This window comes from Danio rerio, chromosome 5 (genome assembly GCF_052040795.2).
Source record: "Danio rerio strain M-AB ecotype USA chromosome 5, GRCz13ab, whole genome shotgun sequence".
Taxonomy (NCBI): Eukaryota; Metazoa; Chordata; class Actinopteri; order Cypriniformes; family Danionidae; genus Danio; species Danio rerio.
Window position 1 is genome coordinate 12645001 of NC_141025.1, and position 18381 is coordinate 12663381.

The 18381-nt window shown below is 34.3% G+C and overlaps 2 protein-coding genes across 3 annotated transcripts in view; one reads left to right on the plus strand and one right to left on the minus strand.

Annotated features, from left to right (window-relative positions):
- fbxw8 (F-box and WD repeat domain containing 8) overlaps positions 1-18381 on the minus strand; it is a 309097-nt gene that overhangs the window by 212047 nt on the left and 78669 nt on the right. The window lies entirely within an intron of this gene.
- fbxo21 (F-box protein 21) overlaps positions 739-18381 on the plus strand; it is a 28550-nt gene continuing 10907 nt past the window's right edge. For both annotated transcript variants that reach the window (XR_015490739.1, XM_087253200.1), the window contains exons 1-9: positions 739-978; positions 4805-4940; positions 5113-5222; positions 6500-6621; positions 7362-7508; positions 9969-10105; positions 12538-12674; positions 14113-14292; positions 16177-16309. Coding sequence is in view for 1 of the 2 variants with exons in the window: in XM_087253200.1 (XP_087109326.1) it covers positions 755-978; positions 4805-4940; positions 5113-5222; positions 6500-6621; positions 7362-7508; positions 9969-10105; positions 12538-12674; positions 14113-14292; positions 16177-16309 (1326 nt within the window). In the remaining variant the exon portion in view is untranslated. The remainder of the gene's footprint in view (positions 979-4804; positions 4941-5112; positions 5223-6499; positions 6622-7361; positions 7509-9968; positions 10106-12537; positions 12675-14112; positions 14293-16176; positions 16310-18381) is intronic.

Consider the following 18381-nt stretch of genomic DNA (forward strand, 5'->3'; position numbering starts at 1 on the left):
GATAGATAGATAGATAGATAGATAGATAGATAGATAGATAGATAGATAGATAGATAGATAGATAGATATTTTATTCATTGATTTTCATTTTCTTTTTGGCTTTGTTAAGGGTCGCCACAGCGGAATGAACCGCCAACTTATCCAGCATACTTTATGCATGCAGTGCATGCCCTTCTAGCTGCAACCCATCACTGAGAAACACCTATACACTTTTATTCACACACACAATTTAGAGGCAATTCAGAGGCAAGGTTTTTGGACAGTGGGGGAAACCAGAACATCCAAAGGAAACCCACGCCAATATTGTGAGAACATGCAAACTTTACACAGAAATGCCAACTGACCCAGCCAAGGCTCGAACCAGCGACTTTCTTGCTGTGAGGTGACAGTGCTACCCACTGTGCCACTCATTAAAGACTATATTATTTTAAAAATAATAAATAATAGCATTATTATTACAATAAAACAGAGACAGAAATACAGACTAAATGAAAACAGATAAATAAAACTACTTTAAAAGACATGTTCTTTTGTCAGTTATTCCTATTTTACTAGTTTAATTGCACTGTTCTAAACTGTAGTCTATATTAAATGTATTATATTTACATTTAAGTGTCACATTCAAATATAAACGTGGTTCATTCGGATTATTTCCCGCTATTCTTGAAAGTTCAGCCCTTTGCACCAGAAAGGGGCGTGGTTCCGTCGACAACGGGGCGGGCCTTCGATGAGGTCATCGGAGTAAACAGAAAAGATGGCGACGCCATACACGGGAGATCGAGTTTTAGGGACAAATGTGGTTACCTCAGGACGTTTCTCCAAGCAGCTGATCGATTTACCGGCGGAGATATTAGAGCATATATTGTGCTTCCCCGTTTTAAACCCTGTCGACATTTGCAACGTTTCCAGCACGTGCAAGAGGCTACATGACGTGTGCCATGGCAGGGGAAAGGTCTGGGCTCATCAGTACAAACTCAGGTGGAATAAATTAAAAAGCTTCTTTTTTTACTGCCATCAACCTTCAGTTTAGCAAACCATAATAAATGTGCTGGATCCCTGAGAGGTGGTTTAAGATGTGCATTCAGTGCGTGACTTGAGGAGCTGTCAGGTCGTGTTCCCATTCTGCTGATGCACCAAATTTGTCCTGTGTGCAAATACAGAGAGAGACGCATTAGATGTCACAGTTAACCTCCTGTGCGCTAAAAGTCGACATGCACTTTTACTTGCTTTTAGTTGTAAAGTGACCTTGGTTTGCCTTGAATTGCATGCTATTCTCTGATGCGTTCATGTATATTAAAACATTATGATAAAATAATCTGAAAGAAAGTGTAGTTTCAAGTAGGGCAGCACGATATTGGACAAATCTGACATTAGGATATTTTGTTTTTCTGCATTATATATTGCAATACGATTACAATGTAGCATTTAGGACTTAGCTTTATTTGGAAAGGATGTATATTATTTTTACATTGATTGGGATGGTTCTGTGTGGCACTGCATCTGCTTAAAATACAATAAACTACAGAGTAAAAGCGTAGATAAATACAATAAAAATATATACAAATTAAACAAGTGATTTATTGTTTCCGGGAAGTCTAACAGTATTCAGGTATCGGAAAAGAAAATGAATGAATGACATCGCAGGATCTGCTGTTTTTGAGGCCTGTGAGTGTATGAGGATTTAAAAAACATTTAGGCATAAGAAATTGTAGCGTTTGTAACTTTGATAATAATTAATTTAATTTAACTATTTATAAAAGACTAGTGTTATTTTACATTTGATTATTCAATTACTGGCTTAGTCCCTTTATTAATGTGGGGGTCGCCACAGCAGAATGAACCGCCAGCTTATTTAGCATATGTTTTACACAGCAGATGCCCATCCAGCTGCAACCCCTTTCTGGGAAAAACCTGCGATGTGACTATTGCAAATTATCACAATGCAACACTGAAATGATATATTGTGCAGCCCTATAGTTCAGGTAATATAATGTATGTGGATGTTATGTTATAATAGCAATATCTTGTGTTTTACTGGATGTTGTGGCTGAGACATTTTTAGCATTATAGTTATGTTTTGTCAGATGCAAGTTAATACAATTTAAGCTCTTTTTTTGTTTGTATGTTTTCTGTAAACTGAATTTACCAAATGCATCACCTGCAAAATTTTCCATTTATAATAATAATAATTCCTTAAATTTATATAGGGCTCTTCTGGACACTCAAAGCACTTTACACATTTATATATATATATATATATTATATGTGTTATATTCGTATTATATTCACCTTTATTTGTATAGATCTTTTACAATGTAGATTGTGCCAAAGCAGCTTCACATAGAAGATCATAGTAAATTGAATCGTGTCAGTTCAGTTTTCAGAGTTTAAGTTCAGTTCAGTTCAGTTTAGTTCAGTGTGGTTCAATAATCACTACTTAGAGTCCAAACACTGAAGAGCCATTCATCGATGCGCAGCTCTACAGATCCCGAAACCATGCAAGCCAGTGGCGAAAGTGGCGAAGAAAAAACTTTACCAATTGGGGAAAGTGAAGAATTAAAAAACCTTAAGAGAAACCAGGCTCAGTTGGGCATGACCATTTCTCCACTGGCCAAACGTCTTGTGCAGAGCTGCAGTCTAGGCAAAGGAGGCTGGAAGCTGGACCTCAGCGAAGACTCTTCTGTCCCTGCAGCATCACAGGAATCAGTCTAATGCTCTCCACTCCTCCATGACCACAACAGCAGCTGCTCAGGATACGGCCTGGTCCAGGGTATGGAAACCTTGGGATCATCTCGTCGCTGGCCTTGGATCGAATTAGTGGCGCTGCATAGTCTGAGGGCCTCGGGATGAGTATCCCCAGGTGGAAATAGAGAATTAGGAGAATAATTATCGTAGCTGCTGTTCATAGTGTAAATAAACGATATTCAGAAACCTGCGTGGAGCGCATTCATGTATCATATGGCTAAGTGCTGCACTGAGTGTATGCTTTACTAAAAAGATAGGTCTTTAATCTAGTTTTGAATTGGGAGAGTTTGTCTGAGCCTCGGACATTATCAGGAAGGCTATTCCAGAGTTTAGGAGCCATAAATGAGAAGGCTCGACCTCCTTTACTTGACTTTGCTATTCTAGGTATTACCTGAAGCCCTGAGTTTTGAGATCTTAAAGAGCGAGTTGGATTGTAGCGACTAGCGAGGCAGAAGGTTTGTTGGAAACGCAAGAGCTAGATTATTTAAAGCTTTATAGGTAAGAAGCAATATTTTAAATTCAATACGAAACTTAACACACTATAACATATTGACAAACTTTATTGTAAATTATTTGATCCCTTTATTTTCTTCTTAAAGGGCTAGTTCATCCGAAAAATGACAATTCTATCATCATTTACTCACCCTCACTTGCAAACGTGAGTTTGTTTGTTGAACACAAAAAAGATATTTTGAAGAATGTTGGAAACCTGTAACCATTGGCTTCTATAGTATTTGTTTTTTTTTTCTATTCTCAATGGTTTAGAATAGGATATTCAGATTTTCAGATTTCTTCTAAATATCTTCTTTTGTGTTCAACAGAAGAAAAAACAAACAGGCTCTTGAAGGAGAGAAAATAGTGAGTGAATTTTTGGGTGGATTACCCCTTTAAATTAGTCCTTAACTCCATATGTCACAGAGACCCTGATATTTTACATTAATTTATATTCATCCTCTGTGTGGTCAAACTTACAATTGAAGTCAGAATTATTAGCCCCCTTTGAATTTCATTTCTTTTATTAAATATTTCCCAAACAATGTTTAACAGACCAAGGAAATGTTCACAGTATGTCTGATAATATTTTTTTTCTGTAGAAAGTCTTATTTGTTTTATTTCGGCTAGATTAAAAGCAGTTTTTAATGTTTTAAAAGCCATTTTAAGGTCAAAATTATTAGCCCCTTTAAGCTATATATTTTTTTGATAGTCTACAGAACAAACCACTGTTATACAATAACTTGCGTAATTACCCTGACCTGCCTAGTTAACCTAATTAAGCCTTTAAATGTCATTTTAAGCTGTATAGAAGTGTCTTGAAAAATATCTAGTAAATGCATTCAATAACTCAAGCGATTATTCCCCTGGAATGCTTAACAGGTCTTAGCCACTCCACAACTGATACATTTATTCGCACTTGGACATCATATATTATGGACAATATAAACCTTGCTTTATGTGACATTTTGAAACTCTGAATGACATAATGTCCATATAGACATTCATTCATGTGTATTCTGTTTTCATCAAACTTCTCACTCTTCCTGCCATATGGTCATGTTTGTAACATAATAGCTTATGGCTTTGGCCATATGCATATTTTAGTATATGCAGTTATGTTTTGTGTCAGGCATTTTATGTCGTGTTTGTATTTTTGTTTTGTGTATGTCTAAAAAGAAAAAACTAATAAAATCATTTTAAAAATATCTAGTAAAATATTAATTGCTGTCATTATGGCAAAGATAAAATAAGTCAGTTATTATAAATGAGTTATTAAAACTATTACGCTTAGAAATGTGTTGAAAAAATCTTCTGTCTGTTAAACAGAAATTGGAGAAAAAAAGAAACAAGGGAGCTAATAATTTAGGGGGGCTAGTAATTCTGACTTCAACCTTATACCTGTTTAGAAAGTAAACTGTATAACTGTAGGTTAACTATGTATATATACTGTCAACACACACACACCTTAACTTTTCTGATAATGGTCACCTTTTGTGAAGCTGCTTTGGATCAATCATTATTGTGAAAAGTGCTCTACAAACATATTTGAATTGAATTGTTTCAGATGGCCCAGACTGCAGAGATTTTACCGGCAGAATGAATCATACGATTGGCTGAAGGAATTCAAGACCCGGCACACAGTTGGTCAACAGATAAGAAGAACAGTAGAGTCCATTTCCAAAAGGTTCTTCACTGAAGTTGTAAGTGACTCTACGAGAAAGGAGAAAGATGCCACAGTTTTAAGATTATAAATCATTATGCATTTGCACAAGAATCACAGTCTTAATGCCGTTATCGTTACACAGGTGTGTTTGTAAGGTAAGTTGAATTTAATCTGTTGCTTTAGTCACTAACCCAGAGATCTGTAATCAGCCTTGCATCGGTCAGGTTCTTGGAGACAGTTTTGCAGAAATCGAGTCTCTCGGAGCCCCTGAACACTTCTGTGAGGACGAGCTGCTTGGCATCTTGAACTCGGATAAAAGGTTGGAAATGAACTATTGCTTTAAGTTATTTTCAATCTACAGAGTGTCCGCAGGGTCTTAAAGGAGGCCTACTATGCAAAAATTATTTTTACAAAAGGTTTAAACAGTTGTGTGGCAACTATGTGTGACTATAGCCTGCCTATAATGGTAAAACACGTCTGCAGAAGCACTTTGACTGACATTCTCTTTTTGTATGTGTCATCCAAGGGGGTAAGTCCTGCCCATCAGTGACAATCTCTTCCTCATTAGCATAAACAGGCCTAAGTGAGAAGCAGCCGTCCACTATTAGAGTTTTCACTTAATGTCTAATAGGCATTGTAAATGTGGAGTTTTAGGATGCACAAATAAACAGTATAGACTTTTGACATTTTCAGTTTTCACAGAACCAACGTTTGTCCTGTTTTGAATCTGCCGATATACGGATGCATAGGTGTTTGTAGCTCCGCCCTTAGCGACAGTCACTAGAAAGGCACAATTTGGATCAAAACCTAAAAGGGTCAGTGATAAAGTGTTATAAAAATATATTTGTAGGGTATTTTAAGTTCACACTTCACATACACACTCTAGGGACATCAGGGATGTATTTTACATCTCGTAAAAAGTGGCGTAATAGGTCCCCTTTAAAATGTCCTAGATTAAAAATAAATAAATAAATATATGAATAATAATAATAATGTAGTCTTGAAAATGTCTGGAATTCACAAAAATATGGTGTTGGAGGTCTTAAATAATTCTTAACAGGTCTTAATTTTTTTGGGCCAATACCCATCCAGTAACAAACAATCCATCTCAATAAAACGTTAACAAAAGTTACAATTAGTCATTTTATTTACCAATATATTTTATTTATCTTCCTTACAATAACATTTGTTTAAATGTTCTATATATATTTATAGCTACCAAGTGAGGAAACTGACCTAGACAAACTGTTGTGCATACATTTAGTTTTTTTTTTTTTTTTTAAATGTTTTCAGAATGGCCTTTTCTAAGAAAATGTATGCTGAAAAAGTATGTGTGTATAACTAGAGTTGGCTTGTTTTAACATATTATATAAAATAGAGCATGTTGCTAAGAAATTATTTTATTTAATAAAAAAATGGGGCAAGTAAAAAACTCTTTACACTGGCCATTAAAAAAGTTAATTAAATTAAAATAAGACATTTTGTTTGTAATAAAAGTCTTAAATTTGACTGGGTGAATCCTGCAGAAAGCTTGTCCTAAGCTGTTTAACTTGTTTACAATTTTTCCTCTTTTTTTTTTTCTCATGATGGCCTCAGGAAGAGTTTGACACTTAAGTACTATGCAAAGAAAATCCTGTACTTCTTCCGGCAGCAGAACATTTTAAGGAATTTGAAGGTTTTTCTTGAGCGACCACCTGAACAACAATCAGCTCTGGAGGGTAAGCTTACAACAGAAATCTCACAACAGAAAAGAAATGTTTGATGTTCAGTTAAATCCCAGAATTAACTGTACACACACACACACACACACACACACACACACACACACACACACACACACATACAGTTGAAGTCAGAATTGTTAGCCCCCCCTTTGAATTCTTTTTTGATAAACGATGATGATAAATAATGATAAACCGAGCAAGGACATTTTCACAGTATGTCTGATAAAATTGTATCTACTGGAAAAAGTTGCATTTGTTTTATTTTGGCTAGAATAAAAGCAGCTTTTAATTTTTTTAAAAACTATTTAAGGTTAATATTATTAGCCCCCTTAAGCAGTTTTTGTTTTCGTTTTCTAAAGAACAAACCGCTGTTATACAATGATGTCACTAAGCTGAATACTAGTAATATTGAAAAATATCTAGTAAAATAATTCTGTACTCTCATCATGGCAAAGATAAAAGTCAGTTATTAGAAACAAGTTATTAAAACTATTATGTTTAGAAATGTGTTGAAGAAATCTTCTTTCTGTTAGATAAAATTAAGAAAATATATACAGAAGGGCTTATAATTCTAACTTCAACTATATATAAATGTGTAAATGTAAATTTACATGATCATTTTCTTACTGTATGTGTATTGCACAGCCCTATTTGCTCCATTATCATGGGTGATTGAGATTTATTTTCATATTTACTTTAAATAACACCTCCATTTGTTTAATGTCTAATCCTAGGTGCTGTTTTGGTGGACCAGTATTGCAACCCTCTGACTGATGTCACTTTTGAGAGCATATCTGCACAGGTAGAAGAAATCACAGACAAGGTGAAGAAGTGTCTGCGAGCGCAGAACGCTGCACACCCAAGTCTACGAGCCGGTCAAGGTCAGTCAGCAAAGAACCATCCGGAAAATTCAATTTGCTGTTCTCATGAAGTCTATTAGTCAGACCCAGTCTCACGTTCTCCCCATTGCCTGATAAAAACCTTTCAGCTCAATGTCTCAGAGATCTTCTAGTTTAATTTCCAACATTTTTAATCTACTTTGGACTGCATCTGGCAACCACAATAGCACTGATGTTCAGGGTTCATACGGTCCTGGAAAACCAAGTTTTGGCAAAACAGATAAACCCAAAATGTTTTGGAAAAGTCATGGAAATGCGTTGAACAAATATACTGTGTACTTGAATATATTTGAGATGATTATATTGGGTACATTTTAAATACTATAGATTGTGTGCACATGACGCGCAAGACTCAGATAGAAGGCAGGAAGTGTTCTACATAGGAATCGTTATCAGAACATTAAAATGTTTCTGTTTTGTGTTGTTTATAATTGTTTAAATCGGCCAAAATGATTAAGGCTGAACAGCTTTTATAGATCTCAAAGTTTTTGTTCATAAAGAGGGGAAGGTTCAAGTAACTGGCTGAGAAAGGAAGAAAAGGCAGCATGTAATTAACATTTATTTAATAAATCCATGTGTATAAGCTTTTTTTTAATGTGATTAGTTTGATAGCACTAATAATTATTATATACAGGCCTATGTAAATGTAATGTAAAGTCAGATATAAACACCACCACACTTATACAAAATCCAGGAGAACATAAATAACGTACCCTGCCCTGTAATTGCTGCAATGAAATCTCTGTATTGTTTTGCAATATTCCACATCTTTACTGGCGTAAACAACCGTAACATTAACAGAGATGTGCAGCAGTGTTGAATGTTTGTTGGTAAGTTCTTCGACCGAATAAAAAAGAAATGCAGCCCTTGTGAGCAAAACTAGACGGTTATTACTGTGGAGCACCATTTTCTGTCCACTAAAAACATATATAATAATGATGTTGATGATAATAATGATGACTATGCATCCACATTTTTGTATGCTTTCACCTGTTTTTCATATATATGTCAAGTTAAAATGTTATCTGCATGGAAAAATCCTATTGTACTCTATAATATGTCCAAAGAGCAAATATATAGTGTATCTGTTTGTTACAGAATACTGGTTAACAGATAAACTAATAAATACTGTAACGTTAGTGTAAACTGTGGTGCATTGTGATGGTGTATATTTATAAAAATGTAACCTATTGAATAATTTGTTTAATACTACAGTTGTGTTGTACCATAACCATATAATTACTACGACAGTTTAATTCAGGTATGTTCAAAACAGTATAGTACTTACTATGATATCTTTTTCATGTAATGGCTTACAGTAGCTATCTACCACCTCGATGACAGGCAAATATATTTTAATTCCATATAAAACTCGGTCCTCTTCATGATATAAGGATCATGCCCAACATATGTGCTTATTTTTTATTTATATCTCCTTTGAAATATGGAATAAATCACAAAAATACGGACTCCCATTCAGTTTTTTACTCTCTGCCCTCCATCTGAATTTCGCACATCACTAGAACCACATGCTTGCAAACAACCTATTGCGTGGTTCGTCTCTTCACTTGACGTGCTCTGTGTGGGGTTCAAAAAGCAACTCGCACACTGCAAAAAATGCTTTTCTTACTTAGATTCTTGTTTCTTGTCAAAATATCTAAAAGTTCCTAAATCAAGAAGCATTTTCTAGACAAGCAAAACATATTGTCTTGTTTTAAGAAATAATATGCCAAAATGAAGTGAATTTTTCCTTAAATCAAGCTAAATAATCTGCTAATGGGGTAAGCAAAAAAATTTTATCACAAATCGAAAAACAAGATTATTTTGCTTACCCCATTGGCAGATTATTTAGCTTGATTTAAGGAAAAATTCACTTCATTTTGGCATGTTATTTCTTAAAACAAGACAATATGTTTTGCTTGTCTAGAAAATGCTTCTTGATTTAAGAACTTTTAGATATTTGGACTAGAAACAAGACCAAAAATCTAAGTAAGAAAAGCATTTTTTTTTGCAGTGCAGTTTCAGCTTGTCCCCTCTTTTTCTCTCATTCATCGTAATTCAAGCTACGTTTTGAGTGTGCATTTCTCTAACTACTGGGGTAAGAAACTGTGGGTGCTAAAAGCTAATTGGTACTATTCTTATCAGTGTTATGAAAACACAAGCCAGCATTTCTCAAATATTTTCACACAGACAGCAGGATACTTTCTAAGAGCTATTTTAACGATATAAAACTAAACAAATTACATAGATTGTTGCATATTTTTTGATAAGCTGTAATACGTTTAAATTTTTTTCTTAATTACCAAGTGTACATAGACATGACAAACACATAAGGTCATGAATATTTACCGGAAAGTTTTGAAAAAGTTCTGGAGTTTTAGTAGTAAAAATGTGTATGAACCCTGTGTAGTGTTGTGTGTCTGATTGTTTTTATTTTTTCAGGTGAATGCTTCGTTCTGGAAGACTTTGAGTTTCAAAGGCAAGTCATCTGTGCCGTGAATACTGTGCTGTATGAGCAGTTACAGTACAAGGGCAATGAGCGAGACTACTACAATCCACTCAACTCATACATACATCAGGTACACCACTCATATCAATATCATATTGCAAAATACTCTATTTAGGTGGCTGTAGATCAGGGGTGCTCAAACTGTTTTTTTTTTTACAAAGGGCCAAAGTCCAAGCTGGATTGAGAGCTGTGGGCTGGAAGTATATATACTGTATTACATTAAAGTTGCCATTGGGCAATTTCATAATTTATTTCATAATATTTATGAATAAATAGAAAAAAATTACAAAATTACAAGCCTTTGCCTTGATTTGCATGTTGATGCTTTCTATTGGTTAAGTGACAGTATGTAGCTACATTTTTTAAAAGTCTGATTCATCTACAACATTTAATTGAAACATTTAATTTCAGCTTGCTTTTTTGTAGCTTAACAATAAAACAAACAAACAAACAAACAAACAAAAGGTTACATTAAAATAGAAATGAGAATCTCTGTAGGCATTCAACCTTTCCCAATCATTTCTCCTCTGGCTGGCCAAGTCAAAGAACACAAAGGGCCGACTTTGGCCCACGGGCTCTAGTTTGGGCATCTCTGATGTAGATATTAACCAGTGTTCATGCAAAACCAGTTTCGGCGCGCTACTGTACAGGTAGCAGGTAAATGACTGTGTATCTGTGTATATGTAAATTTATGTCATTTTCAGTAACACTTTACAATAAGGTTGTATTAGTTAATGTGAATGTATTTACTAACATGAACAAATAATGAACAATACATTCATTAAAGTGTTACAGTAGTTAATGAAACTATAGTTGTAACTCGCGGCGCATTACCTAATTTTATCAAGCATGAATTTGGATTTTAATAATGCATTAGTAAATGTTGAACTAATTAACAAATGCCATACAAGTATTAGTTCATGTTAGTAAATAAATGAACGAAACCTTATTGTAAAGTGACCCTTCTTTTCTTACTGTACATGTATGCCCATGCGTTGCAATGTTTATAATATTACAGTAATCTATTTAAAGTAAATGCTGTACTGTTTATCAGGTAAGGAATGTTTGGTGTAAATATCACATTTACACAAAAATATGAAGCAGGACAAAAAATGTTTTTGAGACTGGTAATGATGAATTTCATTAAAGGGATAGTTCAGCTCTAAAAAAAAAAAAATGTACTCACCATATACTCGAAATTCACTTGTTCCAAATCTGTCTAATTCCTTTTTCCTGTCCAAATTTCCGTAGTCAAAATTTACATGGGTGTATGCAAATACACTGTTGTAACTATTACTGGTGCTCAGTTTATTTACACACACTATACATACACAGAGAGACAATACATACATACACACATGCGCCATACATAAACAATTAAAGTCAGAATTATTAGCCCCCCTTTGATTTTTTTGATTTTCCTTTTTTTAAATATTTCCCAAATGATGTTTAACAGAGCAAGGAAATTGTCACAGCATGTCTGGTAATATTTTTTTCTTCTGAAGAAAGTCTTGTTTGTTTTATTTTGGCTAGAATAAAAGCAGTTTTAATTTTTTAAAAAACATTTTAAGGTCAAAATTATTCGCCCCTATACAATAACTTGCCTAATTACCCTAACCTGCCTAGTTAACCTAATTTTGCCTTTGAATGTCACTTTAAGCTGTATAGAAGTGTCTTGAAAAATATTTGGTAAAGTATTATTTACTGTCACCATGACAAAGAGAAAATAAATCAGTTATTAGAAATGAGTTTTTAAAACTATTATGTTTAGAAATGTGTTGAATTTTTTTTTAAATATATTAAGGTTTTCCGCATAAATCCGCAGATTTTTAACACAATTCTGTGCAAATAAAGCAAGAAATTTCCTCAGATTCCATCTGGCCCTACCCATCTCCCACCATGCAAATACATACACACACAAACGCACACCTTTATTTATTCTAATTCTTTCTTCCTTTGTCAATATATCATAGTGTATATTGTTTTGTAGTCAATTTACATTATGTAAAAAAAAAATAAAAATGTATTTGAGCCCTCTCATGGTAGGAACGTACAATGCATATAGCTATATGGCTGCAGGCGCCACTGTACATATGCACACATAAACACACACTATACATGCACACAGTATTTGAATACACACATTTAAATTGCATAGTAATTAGTCAATCTATTCCTTAATTAGTAATTTACTGTACTGAAGTGAATGAAAAGTTACCTTATAGTCAACAACAACAAAAAAATATTTCAACAAAGATAGCCAATTATAACATACACACACAAACTTGATGGGAACTAAATATTTTCCAAATAATAGTTTACACCCATTTATAATATTAATCTTTCACAATATACATTTGTTTCTATACCAAAAAATGTAATACATTGATGCATTTTACATTTTAGGGTTAAGAGTCCTCCCATGAAGATTGTTCAGTTTTAAGAGGTTGTGAGATAAAGATTTGTATGTATATTTCTCACTTTGTGCCCCCTTGTGGTCAGGTGCTGCTCCGCAGGACAGGCATTCCCATCAGCCTCTCAGTGCTCTACATGACTCTGGCCAGGAAATTAGGAGTCCCTCTGGAGCCCGTCAACTTCCCCAACCATTTCCTGCTGCGCTGGTGCCAAAATCAGAGGAGGTGGGCATTAAAACCTGGCAGATAAACATTAGTATAGTATATTAATATGGTATAGTTTACATAAAAAAGAAAGTTCTCTCATTATCTGCTCTCTTTCAAAAGTGTCTTTCTATTGCTTTTTGTTTATCATTTAACTTTTTTTTTATTTTACAAACATATCAAACAACCCTTATAGAAATAATAATAGAAAAAAAAAAATATAAATACAAATAATAGTAAGAAGAAAATAATAAATAAATGTCTTTAAATGTCACTTTAAGCTTTATAGAAGTGTCTTGAAAAATATGTATTCAAATATTATTTACTGTAATCATGGCAAAGATAAAATAAATCATTTATTAGAGCGGAGTTACTAAAACTATTATGTTCAGAAATGTGTTGGAAAAATCTTCTCTCCGTTAAACAGAAATTGGGGAAAAAATTAAAAGGGGGGCTATTAATTCAGGGGGGGCTAATAATTTTGACTTCAACTGTATGTACTTACAAGGTATTTGCCCAAAGCTTGAACTTCTGACAAAAAGCTATAGATCTCTTGAAAGATTTGTTTTGTTTGGATGAATGTAGAGACCCTCTTGATTATGCTTTATATATTTGTGAACAAAAAAATAATTTGTAGTAACATTAACATTGCCTTTATTTTGGAGGGTTTGCCTCTATTTTGCTTCCTGGAATAAGTAGTAGGAAGTTGAAGGCCTCATGTGACATAAAAGAAATCAATTCCCTTTTTTCTTCCTTAAAATCTTTTGTATGGTTGTTTGCTTGCATGTCATTAAGAAATTAAACATGGATAACATGTAGACAGTTACTTGAAAATGGCAACTATAAACTGCGGCAACTATAGTTGCCAGTGGGCTGATTGGTTTAACTCAAGTTGCATTAACTAATGTTAACAAGCACGACTTTGGGTTTTAATAACGCATTAGTTATGATTAATAAATGCTGTACAAGATCATTCAGACTTTGTTAATATTAGTAAATACATTATCTGTAAATGTTACTTAAATTTGCATACATTGACTTAAATTTGCTTGAAATCTTACATAATCGCAGACCTTAAAATAAATCTTTTCATTCTATTAAACTTACTAGACCTGAACTGTGTTTTCTGGTTAATTACAACATGTGACTATTCGACCATTGCGATATCAGCAATGCTGAAACAATATATTGTGCAGCCCAACTCTAAACAGTGTCGGAAACCGGGAGATATTGATTTCAAAGGTGTTTCCTTTTCTTCAATGGATGCCATTGATGATCAGTTTTCCTCAGTATATCATCTTTCAACAGGAATAAAAAGAAACTAAAAGCTTTAGATCAAGTAAATGAACAGTAAATGTTCAATTCAGGGTGATCTCCTCTTTTATTTATTTATTTTTATTGCTTAACCCATCTTCATCCAAATCCGCAGTATAAAGTGAACTGCTGAGATGTTTTGCAGGTGTGGTGACATCTACGACTATATATACATTGATGCGTTTGGGAATGGGAAGCAGCTGGCTGCTAAAGAGTGTGAGATTCTGATCAAACACCAGGCGACAGCAGATTACTACAGCGCTATAAGTACCAGCGAGCTTCTGCTGCGGATGGTGGGAAATCTGCTGAATATCGGCATGAGAGGGTGAGACAGACTCACACTTTCATTTTACTGTAATTGTTGTAGTTTTTGGGGTTGTTTTTGGATGTTGCAAGTGTTTTTTATCTTATTACATAAATAAATAAATAATAACAGTAGCAACTATAACAAAAATAACTAATTTATCATTGGTTCAAAATTAACTTATTGTTTAAAATATTGTTTACTATAAAGATTTTTTTAAAACTTACAATGTAGAAAAAATAGCTGTAACAAATTAATATTTAGTTCAAAGTATAATTTAACTTTGGTTCAAACTTTAAACATTTAATCTAAATCCAAAATATTTATTGGGGTCAAGACAAAAAATACATTTACACAAAGTAAAAATATTGTTTACTATAAATATTTTATTCTAAATTACAAATGTAGATTTTTATTATGAAAAAAAAAAAAATTTTTACCCTTGGATCGAAGTATATATATTTTTTACCAACGTAAAAAGCAATAAAAGTAATTTGCCCATAAAAATTACTAAGCTAAATTCATACATTTTGACTTGGTTGAAACTGAAAATGTTCCTTTAATATGTATCAAAATGTTTATATTTATTTATATTAAAGGACGAAAAAAATAAATTCACTTAAATGTAAAATATTGTTTTTATAGAGTGAACATGAATTAATTAAATTACTTTGCTTTAACTTCAAAAACCTAAATCCAAGTAAAGTTGTACTTTGGTCTACACTATAATAAATACATATAACGATAAGCTATGAACTTGTTAGTTATTTTAATTTCAATAATGAGGTAAACGTTCTGTTTTCAGCATGGATACAAATGTCAAGCAAGATAATAATCATTAGAAATACAAAAAAACTGAAAAGCACAGAAGCAGACACTTTTTCATGTGGTCACATGGCATGGAAACTGCATCAAATGGTTTAAAGGCCTGTCATATATGCAAACAAAGAAGGCCAGGCTTTTTTGTTTTCGGCATGTTGTGGAGACACTGGCTGTTTCTCAATATGCGTTCTTCAGAGGTCTTGTGTCCTCGTGTTCTCGTGCAACGGCATCATCAGCTGCCTAAGTTCAGTTCCAATACTCAAGACCGCAAGTACGGAGGATGCGTGAAACTTCCCGGATGTGTTCTTGATATCGAGGACGCACTGATGCAGACTTGAGCAGCGAACTCACTCTGGAAGTCCCAGAAGTCATTGCGACTGGAGGTGGGAAGCGCTGCATTTTATTTAGATTTATTATTAAAGTTCAGAGATATCACTTGTTTACCTCAGGAGTTTCCCTAAATGAAACGGTGAAAATAAACATTAACATGGATATCTTAATAAAGTAATAAACACATTAAGGGTTGTTTGTTTGCTGAAATTCGTATTAAAATCTGTTTTATTTATATTGTGTAGAGTATATTTATAATGTTTTTATGCAAAGTATATATTTTGAAGAGGAAGAATGTTTAAATAATTTACCATTTAAAACATTCTTGGAATTGAGAAACAGCCACTGTGTGTTTCCATGCCATTTTCGTAAGGGGCATTTGACCAATTAAAATACAATGGGTCAGCTGACCAATCAAAGCACTCAGGGCTTTTTCAGAAGGCAGGGCTTTGTAAAAATCAAATCAAATCAAAATAGAGGTGCTGCAATATTGTACAATAAGTGAAATATAATATATTTCTTTTTTACCTTTAAGGCATGTTAACTTCTAGTTCACCAAATAACCAACACAATGAGTTATTATAACATCCTTACATTGCCTCTTATTGGTGCTCATCAGTAAAACTGTCTGGGAGTTCTGCAGATTGTGTTTTATTTAAATGAAACCGCTTGTCTTGGCTGTCAGCTCAACTTGTGCAGTTGTCAACGCCATGTTTGTTACAAAATGTGCTCGCTTTTTTGTGTTTTGTCTAGGGAAGGGAATGAGAAATCATATCAACTCCTGCGGGACTCTCTGGATCTCTACCTCAGTATTAACCCTGATAACGTGCAGTATCTTCTGCTACAGGCCCGTCTCTACTTCCACCTGGGCATCTGGCCAGAGAAAGTGAGTGTCAGAAATGGCCCACCATTCCCTAAAGACATCCTGTTTGCTTGATACAGGCTATGTGTAGGGCTGTGTGATATTTATTATCTGTGATATGCAAAGAAAGATGTTTTTTTTGGCATGCTTTAAAGGCAGTGGGTGTTCCTGTATCATTTTCTAAGGTGAGCCGAAGGTGTTTGACCAATCAGAATCCACTGGGTAGGCTTGACCAATCAAAGCCCTCTGTGCTTTTTCAGAAGGAGGGTCTTTGTGAAAAACAGAAGTTAATTATTGGAGCATTTATACTAACTGCAAACTATAAATTATTTATTTTGTATTAGCAAATAGTTAGTTCATCATATGCTAAGGATTAACTGTACATTAATGGACATTTTATAACTAAAGCTACACATAAGTGCAAGTATATTGTGCTTAATGATTGTATTTCCATACTTTGTTAATTACTAATTTTTCATTTCTAAATTAACTATTGCATTAGTTACAAACTAGTACCTTTTCCTCCTCATTTTAACAAAATGTACCAAGTTTTACCACGATTAAAGCATATCCAAAACAAATAATCTCCCAAATAAAAGGATATCTGTGGTTATTATTACATATGTTTTCAATTTTAAAGGGCCATGAAACCCCCGTTTCAGCAGAGCATTTTCACACCTCTACTTTTGAAAAATTTGCATAAAAATGGGAGTTTCGATTGGGCACGCGCTGATTTTCACAGAGGCAAAACAAACAAACAGACGAGGGCAGAAATACAGTGACTATGTTTAAATGGACATCAGTAATCAAATTCATTCATTCATTCATATTCTTGTCTGCTTAGTCCCTTTATTATTCCGGTATGGCCACAGCGGAATGAACCGCCAACTTATCCAGCAAGTTTTTACGCAGCGGATGCCCTTCCAGCCGCAACCCATCTCTGGGAAACAGTAATCAAATTATTGGACAAATTATTAAATAGTGGACTTTAACTGCAGTTTACCTCTATCATTAAGGAATTTCCTGCATGCCCCTCGAAACAAACAGGATATTTGATTCGAGGAACTGCTGAAAGCGTGTATTTTTAATGCAATGTTTGGTACTGCATGGCAAATGAGATAAAAAACCCTCCGCATTTTTCTATAATGCACTTGGCAGGTAGCGTCAGAAAGCCGTGTTTGTTATTCCGGTCACAAAATGCGTCGAAAATCCTACACGACGGTAGTTTAGTTTGATTAGTTTGATTGCGGTGTTTACATGTTTACACTCAGAGAGCAGCATTTACAGCGGATCTTTCAGCCCGTAATATTGTAGTGATATTAACGTACTGTAAACTTTATTAACTTAGGAATCATTTGACTAAGTATCGTCAGCAGTACTCTTTCAGTGTTTAAAGACGGACCTAACTAACTTCACCATCTGAATAAATAAACAGACACTGATCGCACACACTTACCAAATTTGTAGAGACAGGACAATCAACACCAGCTGGAGCCGTGTCTTTATTAAAAGGAGACGAGTGGCAAATTGAGATTCCACCATTTCCAGATGAGTAAAGCTCTCGGTTAAAAAATGTTCCTTCGACACGTATTTTTGTTAAGTGTTGCGTGCACTGTAATCCACACTCGAGTCCAGCTGTGCTCTCATAGTGAGAAAATGAAAACAAAACCTTCACTGCAGCAAATTATAAAAGCAACACTGACGACCCGTATCTCCAAACAAACCTTCTTCTTCCGCTTGTTTTGGCAACACAACGTGGCGTCTCTCTGCCGTCTGAACACTGTACATGTACAAACAGTCTTCAAAGTCGTCATGAATATTAATGAAGTTGCATCGCATACACAATAGAGCGCGCTGATTGGTTTAAACCAAGTCTTCCTTATGAATGAATGCAGCACACTCATGCAGACGTCATGAAGTACTCCCAGGTACAGACAGCCAGTTTCCACGCTGGAAAACACACAACAATCTAGCAGCGTGGGACACATATGTGACCGTCAACAGCTCAAAAATGTGTTTTGGTGTTTCGTGACCCTTTAAACAAATAAGCAGGAAGAGAATCACTGTCAGAGGCAGAGAGAATTTTAAAAAGTGCA